The following is a 21,508-nucleotide window of genomic DNA, read 5'->3' as shown; positions in this document are numbered from 1 at the left end:
CTGTCCCTTCCCTTAGCCCAGGAAAAAGAATGAAAACCCTCTTTCTGACTTTCAAGATCTAGATGGGTCATCTTGAAGTGACAACTTGTTGGCTTCCTTTTCTTTTATTAAATTTATCTAAGGCTAAAGGTCTCTTGTCCCTAAGAACTGAGAAAGAAGGGTTCCTGTCATCCAGGAACTTGCTACTCAATAATACTCTTTTTCTTTCTTCCCTTTTTTGCTCAGAAAAAGCTAAGCTTCTATAGCAACTAAACTGGCAGAAAAATGTAGGAAAAATCATAAATTATTAATTAAACATTTCGATCTGGATTCAGGCCTTACGTTACGTTATTGAGTAAGATTTGGTTGTCTGAATGGATGACCTAGACAAGAAGAGATGAAGTGAGAATGCAATTCCTTTGATTCTTCTTGATTTCCCATAATAACCTTCTGGAGCACGCTGAGTGAATGGTGTTTAGGATACAATATTGCTTTTATCTGCAGAAGATGGCATTGGGTGACATCTTGGTGCAATCAGAATGAGTCCCAAACGAGTCCATTTTGGCATTATTGTGACTGTTGAGCCCACTGGTGCCTTGGCACGAAATTCCAGAACTGGCAGAACATGCTGTTATTTAGCCAAATGTAACTCCACTGCACTTAGAAAGAAAAAAGGGCATTTTCCAAGATTTTAAAAGCAGGATAGCCTCATAAGAGAAAATGTAGTCTTTCAGCATATTTAAGCATAAGCAGAATTATGAAATGAGTTGTTTTGATAAAATAATGGCAATATTTTGCAAAGCTATTATTTGTTCTGATCTGATTATTCTAGAGATTCCTAAAGCCAAGATGGAAGAAGTTCAGGAGTGTTTATACAGTGTCAGAATACTAATGAAACACAAATATGCCTAAATATCCTACAATTGTCTTCAGTGAATACATTTAACACTATTGAGAAGTAGAAAAATCTGATTTGGACAAATGCTCAGAAAGGAAATTATATTATAGCAGTTAAATTAGGCTGTGAAGAAAACAAGGAGCAGAGAGAAAATGGAATCTTGCAACAAATTTAACTATACACATATACAGTAAATTGAACCTGATGGATTTTCATCTTATTTTGTGGCTTAGCAAGTTATGAACCAGATGTTCAGTTTATTGAGAAAATATAAAATTTGGGTTAATTCAGTAAGCAAGTTACATTTGTTGTTTGACTAGTCAAAGAATGGATGGCTCCGAATACTCTCAGACTTAACCCGTAAGCTTTAGTTCCACCAATTACCTGCATACAGTTCACAATACAACAACGTGATGGAGAAATCATTGTCAGCAAAATAAAAATAATGATTAGTTTTCAGAAAAAGATCTTTAAAGAATTTAGGATGTCTTTGCTGTTATTATTGTCTATTTTGGACCTTCATGTCATTCTTGACTCCTTATAACTACCTGGACAAGTCCATGCAGGGTTTTTTTTGCCAAAATAGGTAGAAATGGTTTAACCTTTTTCCTAGGGCTGAGAAAGAGTTACTGGGCTAAAGTCACTCAGTTGGTTTTGTGTCAAAACAGGAATAGAATTTACAGTCTCCTGGTTTCTAGCTTGGTGCCTTAAACCGCTATACCAAACTGACGGTCCTGCTTATTATTAGTTATCTGGAAATTCTACAGGCATTCAGTGGCACTATATTTTTACTGATCAGTAGAAGTAATTTGTAGGTGCCAAATAATTCTCACTTCACTGCCTGCAGATATTACTTTATCTTTTTGTCGGAAGACTAAGTAGAGGGAAGAACAGTCAGCTGTGTATTGCAATGCTTGTACAGGTATATCTAGAAATAAAATGTACAACAACTGTCAATAACAAAAGGAAATTATTAATTGTCAGTTAGACATACTCAATTCCAATGTAGCCTTCTCTCTTTTGTGCCTCAATGGGAGAGGTAATAGAGACTGGATAAACATAAGAACACAAATGATCCACATGCATTATTTTGTACATGCTTTTTCAATTTCAAAAATAACTTTCCATACTGCATATATATTTTTATAAACCAAGCCTGAAAGAAAAAAAATTGTACGGCTTGAAAGGATATTTTTAATTACTGACCTTAATTACCAAATATAATCCTCATTTCATATAACTGCAGCAAGAGGCACAAAGTGGAAGTAGTCTCATGAGGCAGAGGACAGTAATGGTTTGTTGTGTACTCAGTCACTCAATCCATGAATAGACAATATGCTCTTGCCTAGTGCTTACAACAATCCATGGTAATACTATCCTTATAGGGCTGAACAAAAACTACATGAAATTGTGAGATCTGTTGTCTGGTTGTGGTGGGGAAAGTAATTGAAGGTACATATTTCCATAGAATACAGCTGAAAGTTGTAAAAAAAATTCAAAAAGAGGAGAAACACAAGTAGAAAAAAAACCTACAACAATTTCCCATTAATCCATTCTTCAACAAGATACCTGATTTCCAAACCTATAACCCTTCCTTTTCAAGTGTTAATGGCAAATTTGGGACACTTACATGCAACGTTGCAGCACTCTGCATCTATCTTACCCATAGGATTCTCTGCATACACCATCACACTTCCAGTCCAGATCCTGGGCCAGCTATTTTTTTCTACTACAAGCTTTAACTGAATAGAGTCTGCACAGCAGTAAGCCTGTTACCAAGGACACAGTATTGATCAGAGCACATATTATAGTTCAACTAGCTCACAATGACAGGAAGGCGTACGCTATAAGGTCCAGGACTTTAACTAGGCCAAAGGAAATCTGCCTTTTGTAAGAGTTTGTTACATTATAATAAAAATATTATTTGAGATCAATAGTATGGGCCTATTTGGTAATGATGATGGTATATGGAAGGCTGTGACTTAAAATGTAAGAGGAATGAGATGAAATGAAGTGAACAATTATAGTTATGTTGTGTGCCAACAAAACTAAGAGAATAGCGAAATATATAATAGATCTGAATGTCCAATCTTTTAAAAGGATGCTTGATGGCATACTGAAGTGAAAAAGACTGAGCCTAGATACATCTACATTAATATGTAGATGAAGAAGCAAATATGATATGCAAATAAGTGCTTGTAATCGTATTCACTCTTTCAAGCTAAAATATTTTTCTTGCCAGGGTCAACACCTGGTGACTTTACACTGGGTTTTCTTGGCAGCAATATTAGGTTTTACTTGGCATGCAAAATAAATCAAAGCTTCTCATGAGAAAGGTATTCCATGTCTTCCAAAAGTGCTTTACAGTATGATCCTTGGAAAACATGTGGCTGCTTTAAGATGTTAGGTTCAAACATTAATATTTATATTCTCATAAACTCCAAAGTATTTTCAAAATGAAGCAAAGGATAAAAGGACAGGATGCTATGCTTAAGAAGTGATCACTATTCCTTGAAATACTAATGTGGATAAATCAGCAAAAAGGCTTTTGGTGACAAATAAAGCCATTTCTTATGGTAGTCAGTTCCATTTATAATTCATACCAGGATTGCAGCAAATGTTAAAGTTCAAGTAACTGCCCAGAAAAGATTGCTTAGCTGGCAAAAGATCCTACCAACTATGCATGCCATTTGGGTCTTCAGTAACCCTCTATCAGCACCTCTCAGACCATTTAGGAGACCATGAAACTCTCTAGAACAGGGGTCCCTAACCCCCGGGCCATGGACCAGTACTGGGCCGTGGCATGCCAGCAACTAGGCCACACAAACAAGCAAAGCCCCATCCGCGGGATGCAGGCAGAACACAAAACCACGCATTCTCTGGCTTGCGGAAAAACCTCTTTCCACGGAACTGGTCCCTGCTCTAGAACACATGGAATTCTACCAGACTCAGTTGACAACTTCTGTTGTAACTGGACTGGAAATACATTTATATTCCACTGTTCTAGACCGTGGACATTCTCAGAGTGACTTAACAACAATTAAAATCAATAAAAAGGGATCTTTTTTCAAGTTATATGAACATCATGAAAGGCATATAGAGGATAAGGAAACCAGTACATACACATATATAAAGACTCTCACAAACTGAGTAGTTTGACATTGATTTTCTGATCATTTCCCTTTTAAGTACTAGCCAGTTTCGGAGATCAGGCAAAGTTGGCTAACCACAGAAACTCAAAAACATTAAATGTATTAAAGCGGATTTTAATACTGGTGCTAAGAGCTTTTGTCAATTTTAGAGGGAAGAGGAAAGCAATAAAATATTCAAATATATTAAACAAAAGTACTTTATGAGAGGTCATAGGAAGAAACTATATTTTTTCTGGTATGAAATATAAGAGCCAAACATATCTGACTCAGTGTTTTCTATGATTGGCTTTTGCAAAAGGGTATCATAAAAAAGAACAATATTGAGAAATTGTTAGCTTCTCTCATTATTAAATTACTAAAGAATATTAGTTGCTTCCCTTTGCAGAAAAAGAAGGCCCTATGGCACCCATTAAATCCAATGAAACTGGTTTAGGGGACGTTTCAATTATAAAGCAAAAGCTGCAATCTTTTCTGGGTCTTACAAGAATACATTCCTGCATCAAGATTAATTAACTAGGAGAAAAAAAAACACAGCAGCATTTTACAAAGGACCTGAGATAAATGTGTCTAGTACATTCTACACAGATTAAATTCAGTTAACCAATTAAACATTGCTGAATATATATATATATAATATAGCTGCAGTCTGCTTCCCTGGTGCCCCCTTTTGTTTGAGTTCACCCTAAATGATCTTTTCTCATCAGTTTGCACTGTATTGTACTGAGTCAAACCTGTACCGTGATATTAACATTCTCCTTGGCATCACAATCACACAAAAAGCTTCAGCAGAATTTTCTGATGGCATGACACATTAATTAAAAAAAGCTAAAAGAAAAACAGACTATTGCTTTTATGGTAATGATTATGGAGAGAGAGGTCACAAAAGGAAGCTACATTTGATAGGCCAGAGAACAAAGAGTAATAACAAGATTCAGAGTTTCCATTGCCATAAAGAAGTTGAGGTACATTTTGTTGCCCCTTCGTATTTTTCAAGTATCTTTTGTGAATTAAAATGGCTGACTAGATTTGATTAATAAAAAGTTACTCTTTCCACTACAATCTGAACAAAGTACAAATTTGCAGATCTAAGATCTACAGATCTATAAATCTAAGGTTTAGAACTCAAGTAGCATGTTAGTTACGCAACAGATCATTATGCTATTATTTTCTTATTTACAATACTATAATTTCATTCCAACAAACATGGCTTTTTTTGTCCTCCAAAGCAACTTTCCTTAATAACACCACTGCACTTACAGAATCTCATAGCTAATGTTTTTTATATATTTTCTTGGGAAAATTTCTCTGTTTGTCACATTAAAACTAACTAACAAGCCAACACCACTGTCAATGCACCCCAAGCCATATATAATATCGACCCCTCTGGCTTTCCATTTAGCAAGACATCAGGAATTTCCTTGTAGAATGTCAAAGAGCTATTAAAGAGATGAGCTATTGAATAAAACAAGATATTCCATAAAGGTTAAATTTCTGATTCAGAAGCAAACACAGACTGAGAAAGGTTAATTATATTATATTATATATTATATATCACACTACACTACACTACACTACACTACACATTATATTTTACTGGCCATCCATCCATGTTATGGTAAAAATATTATGTAATATGATGATTTGTTCTTAGAGTATTTTTACAAAAGCCATAAATGTTAAAAAGCTTTGTATTCCAAGCAGTACTTAATCTCTTGTAGCATATAGATATTACTCTTACTACTGGATGCACAGAAGCTGTAAAACATTTTGCCTAGATATAGTAGTTAGAGTTTAGAAATAATCTGAGTTTGAAGATATGCAAGTTAAGAAAAAAGGAGTCCCAGTTCTTCTAATATATTAGAAAAGAAACTGATGGTTAATTTTTTGTTTTGAAGTATGTCCATCTGTCTAGAATAGTGTTTCTTAACCTTGACAATTTTAAGGTATGTGGACTTCAACTCCCAGAATTCCACAGCCAGCAATGCTGGCTGTGGAATTCTGGGAGTTGAAGTCCACATGCCTTAAAATTGTCAAGGTTGAGAAACACTGGTCTAAAAATAGGAGAAAGTCAGGTGAGTGGAAAGGAATGTCCTATGTCGATAGGGCAAGGAGAAATTAGAGTGGGTAGCACTGTGATAAAATTGATGCTTTCATATTTTAATTTTTATCTTTTATCACATTCATTGTATTGAAATTAGGTAAACAAAACTAGATTACCAATCTACCAGTAAAGCTGATAGGAAGTCACACGCAAATTAGAGGAAGATTTCAATTTTTAAAAAGGCTTATAATATTTGTACAGACAAAATGCAAATGCTGTCAAAATTTGCTTTCAATTTACCTAAGCCAGACTACAGAGCTGGTTTTCACAAAATGAAGAGCAAAACCTGAAATTGGGGAGAAGAATACTCTCATGGATCCAATTATCTGCCAAAGCCATCTGCCAATAACTGCAAATATATTCTATACAGTGGTACCATATACATAAGCGTTGAAGAGTTTGTAGAAGTACACGTTAGTGAAGTTCAATATTTTTTTCTGTAATTTTAAATGTTTAGCTTTTCAAAATGGAAAACACTTTTTGGGTAGTAAGAGAAAAACTGAAGATTATTACTTTACCGGAAGATTCAATGGTCATTTCCACACTAGTGATTTAGATCAAGGGGTCTTCAAACCTGGCCCTTTTATGACTTGTGGACTTCAACTCCCAGAATTCCTCAGCCAGACACACTGGCTGAGGAATTCTGGGAGTTGAAGTCCACAAGTCATAAAAGGGCCAAGTTTGAAGACCCCTGACTTACAGCATCAGCCTTCATTGACATGATCTAAAGCCTGTCTGCTATTTTTGGCAAAACAATGGTTAGAGGACTCAAGAAGATCCTATACAGTAAATTGCAATAATAATAAAAGAAATATTTCTTGATGTATTTCATTCTTGCTCATCCCTAATCCAATGAAATTGTTCCTTTTATTTATGATGGGAATATGTAGATCAAGTAATTATTTTAAGGGGTCATAGTATGGCAAAGTTTGGGAACCTCTGTTCTAAGCCATTCTTGGCAAGAATTTGGCTCCAAATCATAATTAACATTGTGGATAAGGTAGAAAGTTAAACTATAAACTGAAACCATGATAATAATAAAGGTTAACTAACTGTTAACTTCCTCTTCATGCCATCAGACAAGAAAGTGGTTATAGAGAATAACTGCTTCAGCAGCAGAATCTCTTTTGCTCTGATTACTTTTCATCCCTTCAGGTGAATGGAAGGTTCTATTAAGAAACAAAAGACTGTGGGAAGCATGAGTTGATTCCAAGCACAGTGGAGGCACTGACTCCATAATCAGAAAAACTGGAAATTACTGGTACCAGCTAGTGCAAAGGTGGCTGGGATACCAGCCAAGTAGAACTGCAGACTGCTGATGACGGTGTTTTCCAGTGTTTTAGCTGAACTCCCATCAAACTATCAAAGAACCTGGGTTCTGCTAAAGTAGAACAGACCCACTTTTCCAGAGGTCTTGTATGTTTGCATGCATTTGTCATTATAGTTACCAGTTAAAAATTTTAAGAACTTAAAAATTGCATAATATTGATTACAATCCTGCTGTAAAATAATGAATGAAATCTAACTAGGGCTGCAGTAATATGTATCACTGGATAAACTACTTTATCCTAAGCTCTAAGCAAAAGACAACAGTCAAATAATGAGAGAACTAATTGGTCCCAAATCTTATTTTATTTGGCTCCTAAGCTCAATCCTCTGTGGTATCTCATTTTGCTAAGATGCCTAGATCCTTTGCCTCACTGTACAAAAGTAGGGTCTGTTAGGCCTCCCCTTCTTATCTGCTCTCTACTTTCTCTAATGAAGTCTTTCCCAGTTTAGAAAAGACTTTTTCCCCCAAACTTGGTCTACTTCTGCATACCATTAGTAGTATGACTGAGAAACATTTATCTAAGAAATGCACCGTTAGTAATCCTTTACAGGTATGTACGAACATATCCTCGAACTATCCATAGTTACAGAAAGGGCTACCATTTTATTTAACTTAGGCATGAAAAGCCCTAGTAATAGCAGCTAAGCTAATGCCAGAATAACATTTTGCTAGTCATTGTTTCAAAAAGTTTCACTTATAGCTTTTTGAAATTAATTGCATGTCAAAGTTACTCCTATGTATAGGTTTCATCAGAATATTTCTAAAAGCATAAAAATGAATGTAAATCCTGTATTTCATGGATACTAAATTCCCACTATATACAATGAAGATTCTAAATAAAGTTGACAGGTGTAGTTTACTGGTTATGGTATTGGGCTGAATGTAGAAAAACTTGTTCAAAACCACTGGGTAACTTTGGGTAAGTCAGTTTCTTTTAGCATAATCTACCTGACAAGGTGAAAAGGGAAGGAGTGTGATGTGCACTACTTTAAACTCTTGAAGGAAAGTGAGATATAAGTCCATCAAACAAATACATATAATAAATCTGTATTTTCAGTTTTCATTTCATCAAATTTTTGATCACGAAATATAATCATCATAATATATATTTTCTGTAAAAACTTACAACAGAATACATGTTGTTAAAAACTGTGTATGTATATATCTATGTATGTGTGTATGCATGCATGCATGCATGTATGTATGATCCAAAACTGGTCAATTTGGAAAACTAAAACCTCAAGAAATATATATTATGCAATCGATAGATGAACTATACAGGAATCTATTTGAAATCCAGAAATCTAGGAAAATATATGACCAGTAGACATATATTTTTATACTTTATGTGCCAAAAGTTCCAAGTAATATGATCAATTTAAGAAGCAAGCCCCAGAATTACAAAAAAATGACCAAGCACCACAGTTTTACACAAGGGCTCATCTATTACCAAGAAAATCTTAGTCCACTGAACTAAACAAGCTTAAGTAGATTTCAAACTGCTTAAGCAAGCCTAAACTTTCCGAAAGATTTGTTTAGTTCCCAAAAGTTATGAACATTAGTTTTTATACAAACCTATGATTAAGATTAAGAGTCATTCCTCTGAAGTTGGAGAAAGCATTCTGAACCTCTGATTGGAAATTGCAACACTGAAAACTTTCTCCTGCTGCACCATTAAATTCTGAAAGCAACAATTCCTGATGTCATGAACTAGGAAGCAGTGGGCCAGAAAGGACTTTGGACCTGAGTATTAAGCATTCTTGGTCTTAAATCATATACCCAAGTCCACTAATGCTACAGAACAGTTCTGGAAGTAATTTTTTTAAAAAAATCCTTTCCAGTTGTTGGCAAGAAATTGGAGAGTTAGGGGCCCCTTCTACAACTGCATCCTATGGTAAATAAATCCTACTGGTTTCAACAGGTTTATTGTCTGGTAGAAGATGTGAAAAGATAATGTAAGAAAAATTATCAGTATAGCTACAACATAAAATATACGCAAGCAAGAAGCATTTACACTGACAGTATTCCCTATGCTCCATTATTTTTTCTGAGACAGATGCCAGCACAAGACTGGATTATATGCTTCCTCCATCATCTCAGCTATTAAGGATGTGTCCAGATATTTCTTTGCATGTCACACATCAAACATTACATGTAGTTTTTGGAATTATTACATTATATTATATGATTCCACAAGTTTTAAAATTCTACTTTTGCACAGGAAAAGCCTCAAACATGAAAAGTTTTCTTTGTAATATCAGAACCACAACTTTTCACCCTAAGGTTACAAAAAACATTTTGGTGATATAAAGTTCAAATGGTCAGACCAAAGCAAGCAAATTATTAGTTAAAGAAATGCTCTGTATGTAAGCTCTTTTGAATTTTAATGCAACATAGATACTGTAGACATTAAAACATCACATTTTCAATCGTAAGACCATTCCATTAAATTTCACCATAATCATGCTTTAAAAAAGAAATTACATCTTTAGATGAAACTTTCCCAAATAGATATTCTTGTATAATACACCATTTTTGAGTGACAAATTGTATTGAAAAATTTGGATAAATACAGAATGTAAAAGATAAGTGCATTTCTCATATCTTGGAAATGTGAATTAAATTTGTTTGCTTACAGATATAGTTCACAAAAATAATATCTATATCTATAGAAGAATTCCTAATACTTAAGAATCTAATTTGACAATGGTAAAGGGAAAATATCTCAAACGTTTTTCAAAATTTAAAGTTTTAGCAAGATCTGTTGATTTAGTTTTACAATCCGGTTCATAGAGCATTTCAATTAAAGCACCTTTTGATGCAGCTCCTTCAGTTACTGTCAACCTATTGAATTTACTACCTAAAAGCTCCACAAAAGGATCAGTAGTATTTGTAAGAGGTGAATAAAACTTTCCAAATAAAGTAAATGAAATTATCTTAACAAGTTCAATTGTGCTTCAGTATTAATCCATTTAGCCTGGTACACTCCTGCTGCCTCTGAAGTTTTTACTCTGTTCAAGTATAAACTCAGTCATGCACTATGGATCTAGAGAGGACTTAATGTTCAGCTCAAATGGAATTCCCAAGCAATTCTAAACGGAGAATTTAATTGTGCATTATTCAAGAGGTGACAAGTGCAGCTTTGCTAAAAGCAATACCTGCAAAGAGAAGGAGAGTTTTAAAAAATGTCTAAAGCAAACAGGAGTACAAATTAGGTTCCATTTAAGTTGTGCAAAGAATATGTGTGCAATTTTTCATGGCAAGCTCTGAACCAGCACATTTAAGGAAGAGATAGACTCTATAAAGGATTATAAAAGACTGTGTGCACTATTGGTTTGTGGTTAAGGCAATCAGGCTGGAAACTGGAACCATGAGTTTTAGTTTCGCCCTAGACACAAAAGTCAGCTAGGTGACCTTGGGCTAGTCACTTTCTCTCAGTCCTGGGAAAGAGGCAATGGCAAACCACTTCTGAAAAACCTTGCCAAGAAAACTGTAGGGATTTATCAAGGCAATCTCAGAGAATAGGACATGATTGAACGGAACAAAAACAAACGCTGCAATGGTGTAACAAGAACATACTTGGGGTTTATGATACAAAGATGCAGCATGGGACAGCATACAAACTATGAAAGACACATAGTCACAAAGGATGTTTCCAAACTTCAGTACTGTAGTACTATATGAATACATTCTTATGCGATAGGTAAACACTTAATCTTGTATGTAGAGGACAGTCTATGTGGATCTTGGCCCCACACTGCTTCTAGCTAGAGGTGTGATAGTGGTGCGGACAGTATCATACCACAGGCATGAAGTTCCAATTTAGTATCCTGTCTATCAGCAGCGTTTTCCATAGGGAGGGAAGAACGAGGATAAATGCCTTAATACAACTGCGGTACCTAGTCCCGCCTGGGCCTGGCAGACTGAATACCCGGGCCGCTTTCAGCAGTTAACAAGAGTCCAAAGCTCCCATAATAAACCTGAGCCACCGCCTGCCCAGCTCCAAAGCCCCTGCTGTCCTCTTTCTCCTTCGTGGAAGGGTGTTTTTTTTTCCCCCTCCTCCTCGACTGGTCCGCACCCCTTCCCTTTCCGCCTCGCGGAATCCGTTTTCAGGACCGGCTCTCAGCCCCAGCCCCAGTGGCAAATCAAGGAGGAAGAGCTCCTCCGGGCACGTGCAGAGGGCTAGCCGGCAGCCCGCCCCCAGTCCCATCCCAGGGGTCAAAAGGAAGGAGTTTCCCATTGAAAGGGCATGACTTTCAGGGCACGCCAGTCCCGGCCGGCACTTCGCTTCTCCTTTCCAAGGCCCAAGTCGAATCCGATTCCGCCCCGAGAGACCCACCGAGCGCCCCCGAGTTTACTGCTTGGCCCCCGGGCGGCCCGCACCTTCTTGGGCGCCTTGGTGACCGTGGACATGAAGGAGTATTTCTCCGCGTCCTCCATCTCCTTCGCCTGCTTCAGCTCGTCCCCTGCGGCAGCGTCTGGCACGGAAGACATGCTGGAGAAGGGGGCAGGAAAGGGACAGAGCGCCCAGGCCGAGGAACCGACGGGGACGTGCCTGCCGCGGCTTCCCCTTCACGGGCTCCGCGACCTCCTTCCACGATCGCCGAATCTGCAGCCGCCGCCGCGCTCCGGCAAGGGGCGGGGCCAGGCGAGCACCTGCGTCAGCACGCACCCGCTGAATTGCCCACTTCGGGCACGAGAGGCCGTACGCAAGGGCCGGGCGCCGAGCCTCCCCGCACAGGCGTCTGCAGCGCCTCCTGGCGGAACTTGCGCTCCTCGCTTTGGAGTCCTCGACTTCCTTTTGTTCGGTGGCAAAAAGCAAGGGGGCGGTGTCTTTTCTCCTAGTGTAAGATAGAGGATGCATAGGCTCAGTAGGAGACTTATTGATCCATTGTTTTTTCTGCAAGAGCTTAGAATAATTACTGTTCTGAATATCATTAGGCCTTTTTTCATTAGTTTATCAATTATTTCTATATAGATAATAACACAAGTAGCCTATAGTCCAACTCCCTGCTCAGGCAGGAAACCCTATACCAGGGGTAGGCAACCTTGGCTCTTTTATGACTCATGGACTTCAACTCCCAGAATTCCTGAGCCAGCTCAGGAATTCTGGGAGTTGAAGTCCATGAGTCATAAAAGAGCCAAGGTTGCCTACCCCTGCCCTATACCATTTCAGACAAATGGCTGCCCAGTCTCTCCTTAAAAACTTCCAGTGTTGGAGCATTCACAGGTTCTGGAGGCAGGTTGTTCCACTGATTAATTTTGTAACTTGTCAGGAAATTTTTTCTTAGTTCTAGGTTGCCTCTCTCTTTGGTTAGTTTCCATCCATTGCTTTTTGTCTTACCTTCAAGTGCTTCTTCCCTTTTCTTCTGCTTTGGAGAATAGCTTGACTCTCCTTTGTAGCAACCCCTAAGATATTGGAACACTGCTATCATGTCACCCCTCGTCCTTCTATTCATTAAACTAGACATACCCAATTCCAGCAATCTTTCCTTATATGTTTTAGCCTCCAGTCCCCTAATCATCTTTGTTGCTCTTCTCTTTACTCTTTCTAGAATCTCAATGTCTTTTTTACATTGTGGTGACCAAAACTAGATGCAATATTTCAAGTGTGGCCTTACCAAGGCATTTTAAAGTGGTATTAACACTTCACGTGATCTTGATTCTGTCCCTCTGTTAATGCAGCCCAGCACTGTGTTGGCTTTTTTGGCAGCTGCAGCACACTGCTGGCTCATATTTAAGTGATTGTCCACTAGGACTCCAAGATCCCTCTCACAGTTGCTACTATTGAGCAAAGTACTAGCTATACTGTACCTGTGCATTTGGTTTTTCTTGCCTAAATATAGAACCTTAGTTTTTTCACTTTGTTAGTGCCCAATGTTCAAGTCTGTCAAGATCCTTCTATATCTTAAACCTATCTTCTGGAGTGTTGGCTATTCCTGCCAGCTTGGTGCAAATTTGATCAGTTCCTCATCTATCCCCTCATCCAAATCGTTGATGAAGATGTTGAAGAGCACTGGGCCCAGCCCTGGGGCACCCCACTACACACTTCCCTGCATGTAGATGCAGTTCCATTGAGGACCACACACTGAGTATGGCCAGTCAGCCAGCTATGAATCCATCTGGTGGTGATGCTGTCTAACCCACATTTTTCTATCTTATCAAGTAATAGGTTATAGTCTACTTTATCAAATGCCTTACTGAATCCAAGTAAATTATATCCACAGCTTTCCTCTGATCCACTAATTTTGTCACTTGGTCAAAGAATGCAATAAGATTTGTCTGGCAAACCCATGTTGGCTTTTGGTAATGACTTTGCCTCTAGGTGTTCACTGATTCGCTGCTTGATTATCTTTTCCAGAATCTTTCCAGGTATTGAGGTCAGGCTGATAGGTCTGTAGTTTCCTGGATCCATTTTTGTTTCTTTTTTGAAGATGAGAACTACACCAGCTCTTTTCCAGTCCTCTGGTATTTCTCCAGTGCTCCAGGATCTTTGAAAGATATAGTTCAGTGGTTCTGAGATCACATCTGCCAGTTCCTTCAGAACCTTGGGGTATAATCCATCTGGTTCTGGTGATTTGAACTTGTCTAGGCTAGACAGGTGATCACTTACTGTTTTCTTGCCTATCTTAACTTGTGTTTCTAATCTGTTTTGTATGGTACTGTTTTTGATAGGTTGGACTGTTTTTTCCCTTTGTGTAAAGACGGATGCAAGAAACAAGTAAAATAATTCTGCTTTCTCTCTGTTGCTTGTCACCTTCTTGCCACTTTCTTCCACTAATGGACCAATCATTTCCTTAACTTTTTTCTTGTTTTTTACATGTTGAAAGAAGCTTTTTTTTGTTATTTTTTGACTTTTTTCGCAAGTTCATTTTGAGCCTTAGCTTTCCTCACTTCTTCTTTGCAGGCTTGGGCTATTTGCTGATATTCTGCCTTAGTTATGTGCCCCTCTTTCCGCTTTTTATACTTATCCTTTTTATCTTTCAATTTATCAGAGAGTTCTTTATGCAGCCATGCTGGTTTCTTTTGAGAGCTGTTGTTTTTCTTCTTCTTGCCTTCTTCTTGTCATGTTAGAGATATAATGAGATTAATGTTTTATTTACACACATACAGTGTCCCACCAGTATGGCTTTTCAGTAAGACATTATTACATGTATTAAATCAATTATGAAACAGGGTTTATTATTCTAAGGTGTTCCTATTTCCTTATTATGGAAATTGATAGAGTGGATTCTTCATGCCCTTGCTTTCACCAAAAGAGTTGAGCTTGGCAAGTGGCTCTTTTGCTCTGTCCACTTAATGACTGGGAGATCGCTTAAAAACTGAAACTAAAAGTGCCAAGATTGTGGTCACTGAGCAAAGAAATCACATGGCCATCACACATAACAACTGCTTCACTCAATGACTAAGATTCCTGATCCAATTGTGGTCAGAAATCAAGGACTACCTGTATTACTTTGTCTTTGTTTTGAGTTCTGATGTGAAACTTGTATCCATTAGTTCTTTTTTACAAAATCTGTTCTGTTTGTCCTATTAGAATCCAGAGGAGCACTGCTCACAGATGATGGCTTGTATCGTATTGGAGGAAGAGTGTGTGAAGGTGCCTCTCATTTTATGTATTTGTTAAGACCTGTGATGGTGCTGTTGGTGTAGATGTTGGGGATAAAATTGACAATATGGTTTGCTTCAGGCATCATTATCCTGTTGCTCTTTATTATTCAAAAAAAACTTACTTCTGCAAGTATTGACTTGCCATCTAGTGCCTGAAAAAGTGCAGTGTCATTGTCCAGTATGAGCTGTAGCCTATTAATAATGTATTTGAATGCTATGAGCTATGAAAATAAATGAGAACCAGTGGTGTTTTCTTTCTATGATCAGAATTTTAATATATCTTCCCTGAAAATTGTTCTGGCTGTAGTGATTTGTCTACTCATCTCATTGGGTGGGTAGTTCAGTTTCCTGAATCAGACATTCATTTTAATTCCATCATTTGACCATTTCTATCAACTGGAACAGAACAAATGTGGTTGTAGTGTAGAGTCTGATTATAGATTATAGGTTTGGGGGTGTCTTCTGGGTGGCAATAGGAAGCATGTAGTCATGCATGGCAATCTGTACACCTGTAGATTTCCTACATAATGTTTAATATCAATTGTGTAGTTTTACAGTGACATCAATGCAGTAGATTCTTCTTTGGATAGTTGAGGTTGATGGAAAGGATGTAAACAGTTGAAATCATGATGGAATTTGATGAGAGTTTCCTTTCCATGAGTTCAGATAATGAAAATGTCATCCGTGAATCTCACAAAAGGATGGGCTTCATGCTGTAAAATTAAGAAAACATTGTTTTAAGTCAGACATGAAGATATTGCCATATTGAAGAGCAATCATTGGCAGGAAAGAAACAGGATGGAGACAAGACTTAACCTTCATCAGACTACTCATTCTATTTATTGTAATTATTCTTCCACTATGTTCATTAGTCAGTGCTGATGCTTCTAAAGATAAAATAATATCCCATCAGTACAAAATAATTTTTAAAAGCCTACATAGAACACTGAAATTGCAAAGTCACAAATGCTTGGTTGAGATATCGTGGCAGGGATTGATTACTTACGAGCCTCAAATTTTTGCAGAACTAAACTTCCTAAGATATAGACATACATGCTGAACCTTTGGAAAGCATGACATATCTACCACTAAAGATTTTCTTAAGAGAATATTTGTAAAAATTACATAATGTATGTACTAGTATAATTTATACATTTTTAAAAAAATGTTAAAATAAAACCTATGTTTGATTATCAAATAAGTGTGGAGACAAAGACTGGCAAAGAATTCTGGGGATAAGTCATAGGATTAAGTAATAAAAGAATATCATGACTCAAGAGGAAAGTTTGTGGAGAAGCTTGCCAAATTATATTTAAAACAAGTATACAATATACCATTTGTGTACTATTTCTGGGTGGTATACATTAGGAATTGGGGAACATCATGGAATACATTAATTTCCCCTTATGGATATCTTGCTGAAAAAAATTAAAAGATGAACTGGAGATTTACAGATTTGATAATTAGAAAGGTTAATGGATTATGGATGATTATGGAAAGAAGGAAATTAGTATGCAAGCTTACAGAGAGAGAGTAAAATATAAATGTACGTATAACTGTTGTTAAGAATATCAAAAGCCACTTTTTATTATTTTTTCTTTCTTTTTTTCTTTTCTATTTCTTTTGTTTCTTTTTTCTTACTACTTTTCTCTATTATTTTTCTCGTCAACTCTAAATTTGTATTGTTTTTATTCTGTTGAAAGCTTCAATACAGATTAATTTTTAAAAGATATGTACATTTATTTGCAACCATAGGTTTTAGCAAAATTATTTTTTAAAATAAAGGAATACATTACAGTAATTTAAAAACATACATAAAATGAGATCCATCAAATCTTGAATAGTGTAAGCCACATGAAGCAATTGCTCTAGGTCAGGGGTAGAGAACCTTGACTCTTTTATGACTCCCAGAATTCATGAGTCAGCATGGCTGGATCAGGAATTCTGGGTATTGAAGTCCACAAGTCATAAAAGAGCCAAGGTTCCCTCCCCCTGCTGCGCTTGGTGCTTAATCATAGATATTTTAAGAACCTCTGGTAGCTTCAGAGGTTCTAGATAACAATTCCCATTATCCCTGGGAACTTGCAAAGTGATGCTTATTGGGTATTTTAAGAATTGTCTCAGCACATCCAGAAAATTCCAAGTGATACAGCTATACAGTAAAGGCAGCAAACAGGAAAGAAATGTTCCACTCCCTGTGCCAGCCTACCCTCCCTTCTGTCAGTCAATGGAAAGCATTAATTATGGTCAGCATTCAATCCCTGTTCAATTTCCTTCTCACCTTACAAAGATACTGAGGCAAGAAAAGGAGCCTCAGTTGGAGGCAAGTTGGGCAAGGAAGAACTGGGAAGAAGATTAAATGTTGTAATGTTTCCTCTGGAACAGAAACAGAGCTAATCAATTTAAAGAATTAATCAATTTGGACTTTGCAGAAAACTATTAAAACTGAAGCATTCTAAAACCATACCAGTGGAGTGGAGTGGAGTGGTGATCTGAGGCCAGTGGTGATCTTGCATGTGGAAAGTCCGACCAGATCTAATTCAAGAGATACAATCCAGTGGAAGTTTTTCTGTCCTCACAATAGTGCAGGGGTCTTCAAAGTTGGCCCTTTTATGGCTTGTGCACTTCAACTCCCAGAATTCCTCAGTCAGGCATGCTGGCTGAGGAATTCTGGGAGTTGAAGTCCACAAGTCATAAAAGGGCCGAGTTTGAAGACCCCTGCAATAGTGCCTACTTTCCATTAATCCCAGCACATCTTCTGCAAAATAACTTCCTAGGAGAATTAATTATTTACAATTAATTATTTAGGAAGGGAGAGGCAAGCCCGTTTTGCAGCACCATCCAACTAAGCCTTTGTGTTTGGAATAAAGTTGAAAAATTGGTTCAGTTGAGCTTTCTCTCAGTTACAGCTATACACCTACCATAAAATTTTGGCTCAGGCCTGATAACGGAGAAAGCATAGAGTAAGATGCTTTGATTATAAGGGAATAGAATAAGGAGAAATCGAAAAAAAAAAACCCACCAAACTGAACTGATTGCAGAGTGATTGAAACCACAAATTAATAGGAATCAATTTAGGACTTTGGGCTATTCCAGGGGTCTGCCACCTTGACAACTTTAAGACTTGTGGCATAGCTGGCTGAGGAATTCTGGGAGCTGAAATCCACAAGTCTTAAAGTTGTCAAGGTGGCAGACCCCTGGAATAGCCTAATCGTTGACCTTAAGGTGGCAGTGTTGCACTTCTCTTCAAAGCATCTATAAGTGCCTGGGATAAAACTTGAACTTGATGCTTTTTCTTATTGAGGTTGCTTTCTTAAACTCCAAAAGAATTACCAACTTTGACACTTTGCTCAGTAACTTCAATGGCCTTTGGATCAAAACTGGCAGAAGGTATCTTGATAGGGTCATCCTTGCTGATGGGGTCAAAAGGGAAGTGGTGAACTAAAAATAATTCACAATGGGGATGAGAGCAGGTAGGGTTCTGCACTTGGAGAAAAACTACCTCCTCTAGTGGAAGGGGCTCCAAAACCAAATCTAGAAGAAAACAGTGGAAAATCATACTTCTGTACTGTAACCAATAAAGGTGTACAGGTAGTCCTTGCTTAACAACCACAACTGGGCACAGAATCTTTGTTGTGGAGTGAACCAGACATATGGGTATCTCACTTAATGAATGCTTCATTCAACAACCAAGATTCTGGTCTAAGTTGCAGTTACAGAGGACTATCTGTATGGAAAGAGGAGTTTGATAACAGATGATGAGATTCCCATATCAAAAGACATCTAGTTGCTGAAGACAAGTTCAAATGACCTGTTTTTGGCATGTGACACAAGAGTATCTCTCTCTCTCTCTCTCTCTCTCTCTCTCTCTCTCTCTCTCTCTCTCTCTCTCTCTCTCTCTCTCTCTCCCTCCCTCCCTCTCTCCCTCCCTCCCTCTCTCTCCCTCTCCCTCCCTCCCTCTCCCTCTCCCTCTCTTCCCCCCCCTCTTATTGGCTATCAATCTTACCATGTAACTCTGGATGGATGGATTATGTCAATGGTGGCGAACCTATGGCACGTGTACCAGAGGCGGCACTCAGAGCCCTCTCTGTGGGCACATGCGCCATCGCCTCAGTTCTAGGCCTTCAGCTGGGTTTTATAAAACCTTTTCTCTTTAGGCCTCCGCTGCCATGTGCAAAAAAAAAAAAAAAAAGGTTCAATCTGTCAATTTCAACTTCTCGTGGGGAAAAAAAAAGATCTTGCAAAGTTGGAATTGATTGATTGAACTTTTTAGTCCCACCCAGTCTGCCATTACCACCGCAGCCACGCCTACCCAATGGGCCACACCCACCCAATGGGCCGCACCCACCCAGCACCCGACAATGCATAAGTGGGTTTTGGGTTGCAATTTGAGCACTCGGTCTCTAAAAGGTTCACCATCACTGGATATGTAGTAGAAAAAAACAATTATTCTTGCCAAAGTTGATAGAAATGGAGGTAGGGGAAGACAATGGATAAGATAAAAGGGCAATACCAAAGAAATTACAAGTTTGTCCTTAGAAGAACTATAGGTTATTGCTGGAACAAGCTGAGATGATGGGCATTTGTCCATACATTTGCATCGGACCCATCAATTCTCTGTCTTCTTCTTGTACTCAGATATGGAAGGAAGGAGACTAATAGTATCTAATAGCATTTCTCCATTCCATACTAGTTGGCAATTAAGGAGAACTATTAGATATACCTCTTAATCACCAGCTTTGGCCAGCTTTTTAAAGTATGTGGAGGTGCGTCAGAGTTCTCTCACTCTGTTCTGATAAATCTGTTCTGAGCCATTTTCATCTCATCACTAACTGAAAATCATCCAAGTCTCCTTGACTACTATTCTTCTCCTTGGTGCTCTTTGCAATATTTGTATTGCTTACTGTTCCTTTAATTGCTTTCTAATTCTTGTATGCAGTTCTGCAAAAAGCTACATTTGCTTTTTGTACTCCCATTGCCCAGGGAACCTCATATGGGGACTTGGAACAAGATGGTTTACTTCTCTATAAACTTTTCACTAGTTCCATTAAATGTGAGTTCAGATGCCATTTTTCTCTGGTATGTAGACCAGCCAAAAATCTGCATGGGTCCAGGAAGCTGTTTTGAGTTTCTGCCACTACAAACATTTGTGTTTGTACTATGTATACACTAAGGAAGGTTGGTTTTATAATGTACAATTTGTATAACCTACTTTGTGTCTGCAGAAAGGGCCAATCATTTCTTTTAAAAAAAAAACCTTTGGCTATATTTCATATTAACTTAATTGAGAGTAAATATAATTCTGCCTCTTTAGGAGAATGCAAAATATTTATAGTTTTATCTGTATTCCCCCTGAAAAGTTCTAAGAAGCTTTCTGGAGAGCTTAGCAATAAGGGAAGAAAAGAGTGGGAGTGTTGGATTTTAATGTGTGTGGAGGATATTCTTGATGGGATAATGGAGTTCAATCCATTCCTGTGACAGAAATCTTCAGACATGGCTGAATTCCTAGCAACACCCAAGAGCATGACTGTTTTTCTCCACTCTCAGATCTGATCACACCATCTGTTAAAACCTTTATCAGTTGGTTAACAGGACATTCTAAATCATTTTTATTTCAAACATATCTAAGTGTAAAGCCACAGACAATATCTGAAGGAAGCCACTGTACTATGTTCCCAGAAACTTCACCATGGCAGCTCAGTATCTGCTGAGATGACTATCACGGAAACAGAAAAATCTATCAGCACGTCTAGTTTCCTTGCACATTAAGCCTATTTTTGACTGGTCTGTTTGCAACATTTAATAAATGTATAAATCATCACTCAGAAACTCAGGTCTGCATGCAATAAAAGAAATGAAATAAAAATCATAGGTGCAAGGAACTGATAAAATTAGTAGCATCAGTACAATTCTGTGATCCAGTCACAAACATCTATGCACACTCTTAGCAATAAAACATTCTACATTGTTGCTGTCTGGGCAAACAAAATATCTACATGGCATCACAAAGATAAAATTGCTTTTCAGGAAAGAGTATAACATACAACATACCAGTAGTTAGGCTTCAGCAGTGATTACACTAGGATGCCTCTTTTGAGATTAAAGAGTTAAGATTTGGATTTAGATCCTGAAATAGGAAGGCAACACATTGGTAAGTATGTATGCACAGCTATTCAAAATATATTACAGGCCAATCCTCAGTTGTCTGTTCAGAAGTCAGGAGTTTTTTTTTGTGTTTATTTGTTTGTGTGTGTAATGAGTTTTCTGCAGGTAACTGGGTATGGCTGCCTTCCAACTTCATGCCCTCCAAAATGGTGGGATTTTTTCAGCCCCAACATTTTTAGGGAATGATAAACGATAGGAGAAACCTGGGATATAGAACTTAAATGTAAAATATTTGAAAAAGTAAATGAATCAAGATCAGCAAGGATGCTTAC

At 37.7% G+C, this 21,508-nt stretch overlaps 1 protein-coding gene across 4 annotated transcripts in view; it reads right to left on the bottom strand.

Moving 5' to 3' along the window:
* AHCYL1 (adenosylhomocysteinase like 1) overlaps positions 1 to 12,115 on the bottom strand; it is a 48,651-nt gene extending 36,536 nt beyond the window's left edge. For 2 of the 4 annotated variants that reach the window (XM_039323200.1, XM_039323201.1), the window contains exon 1: positions 11,844 to 12,114. In XM_039323200.1, coding sequence (XP_039179134.1) covers positions 11,844 to 11,954 — 111 coding nt within the window. In that variant the 5' untranslated portion in view covers positions 11,955 to 12,114. Of the gene's footprint in view, positions 1 to 2,507; positions 2,608 to 11,843 lie in introns of those variants that run through there. The other 2 variants (XM_039323202.1, XM_039323203.1) reach the window with 2 other exon arrangements.
* Between the last annotated feature and the right edge of the window lie 9,393 nt (positions 12,116 to 21,508).

Source organism: Crotalus tigris, unplaced genomic scaffold (assembly GCF_016545835.1).
Source record: "Crotalus tigris isolate CLP2741 ecotype Arizona unplaced genomic scaffold, ASM1654583v1 scf7180000024167.7108832, whole genome shotgun sequence".
Classification (NCBI taxonomy): Eukaryota; Metazoa; Chordata; class Lepidosauria; order Squamata; family Viperidae; genus Crotalus; species Crotalus tigris.
This window is presented reverse-complemented; position numbering and strand designations above follow the sequence as displayed.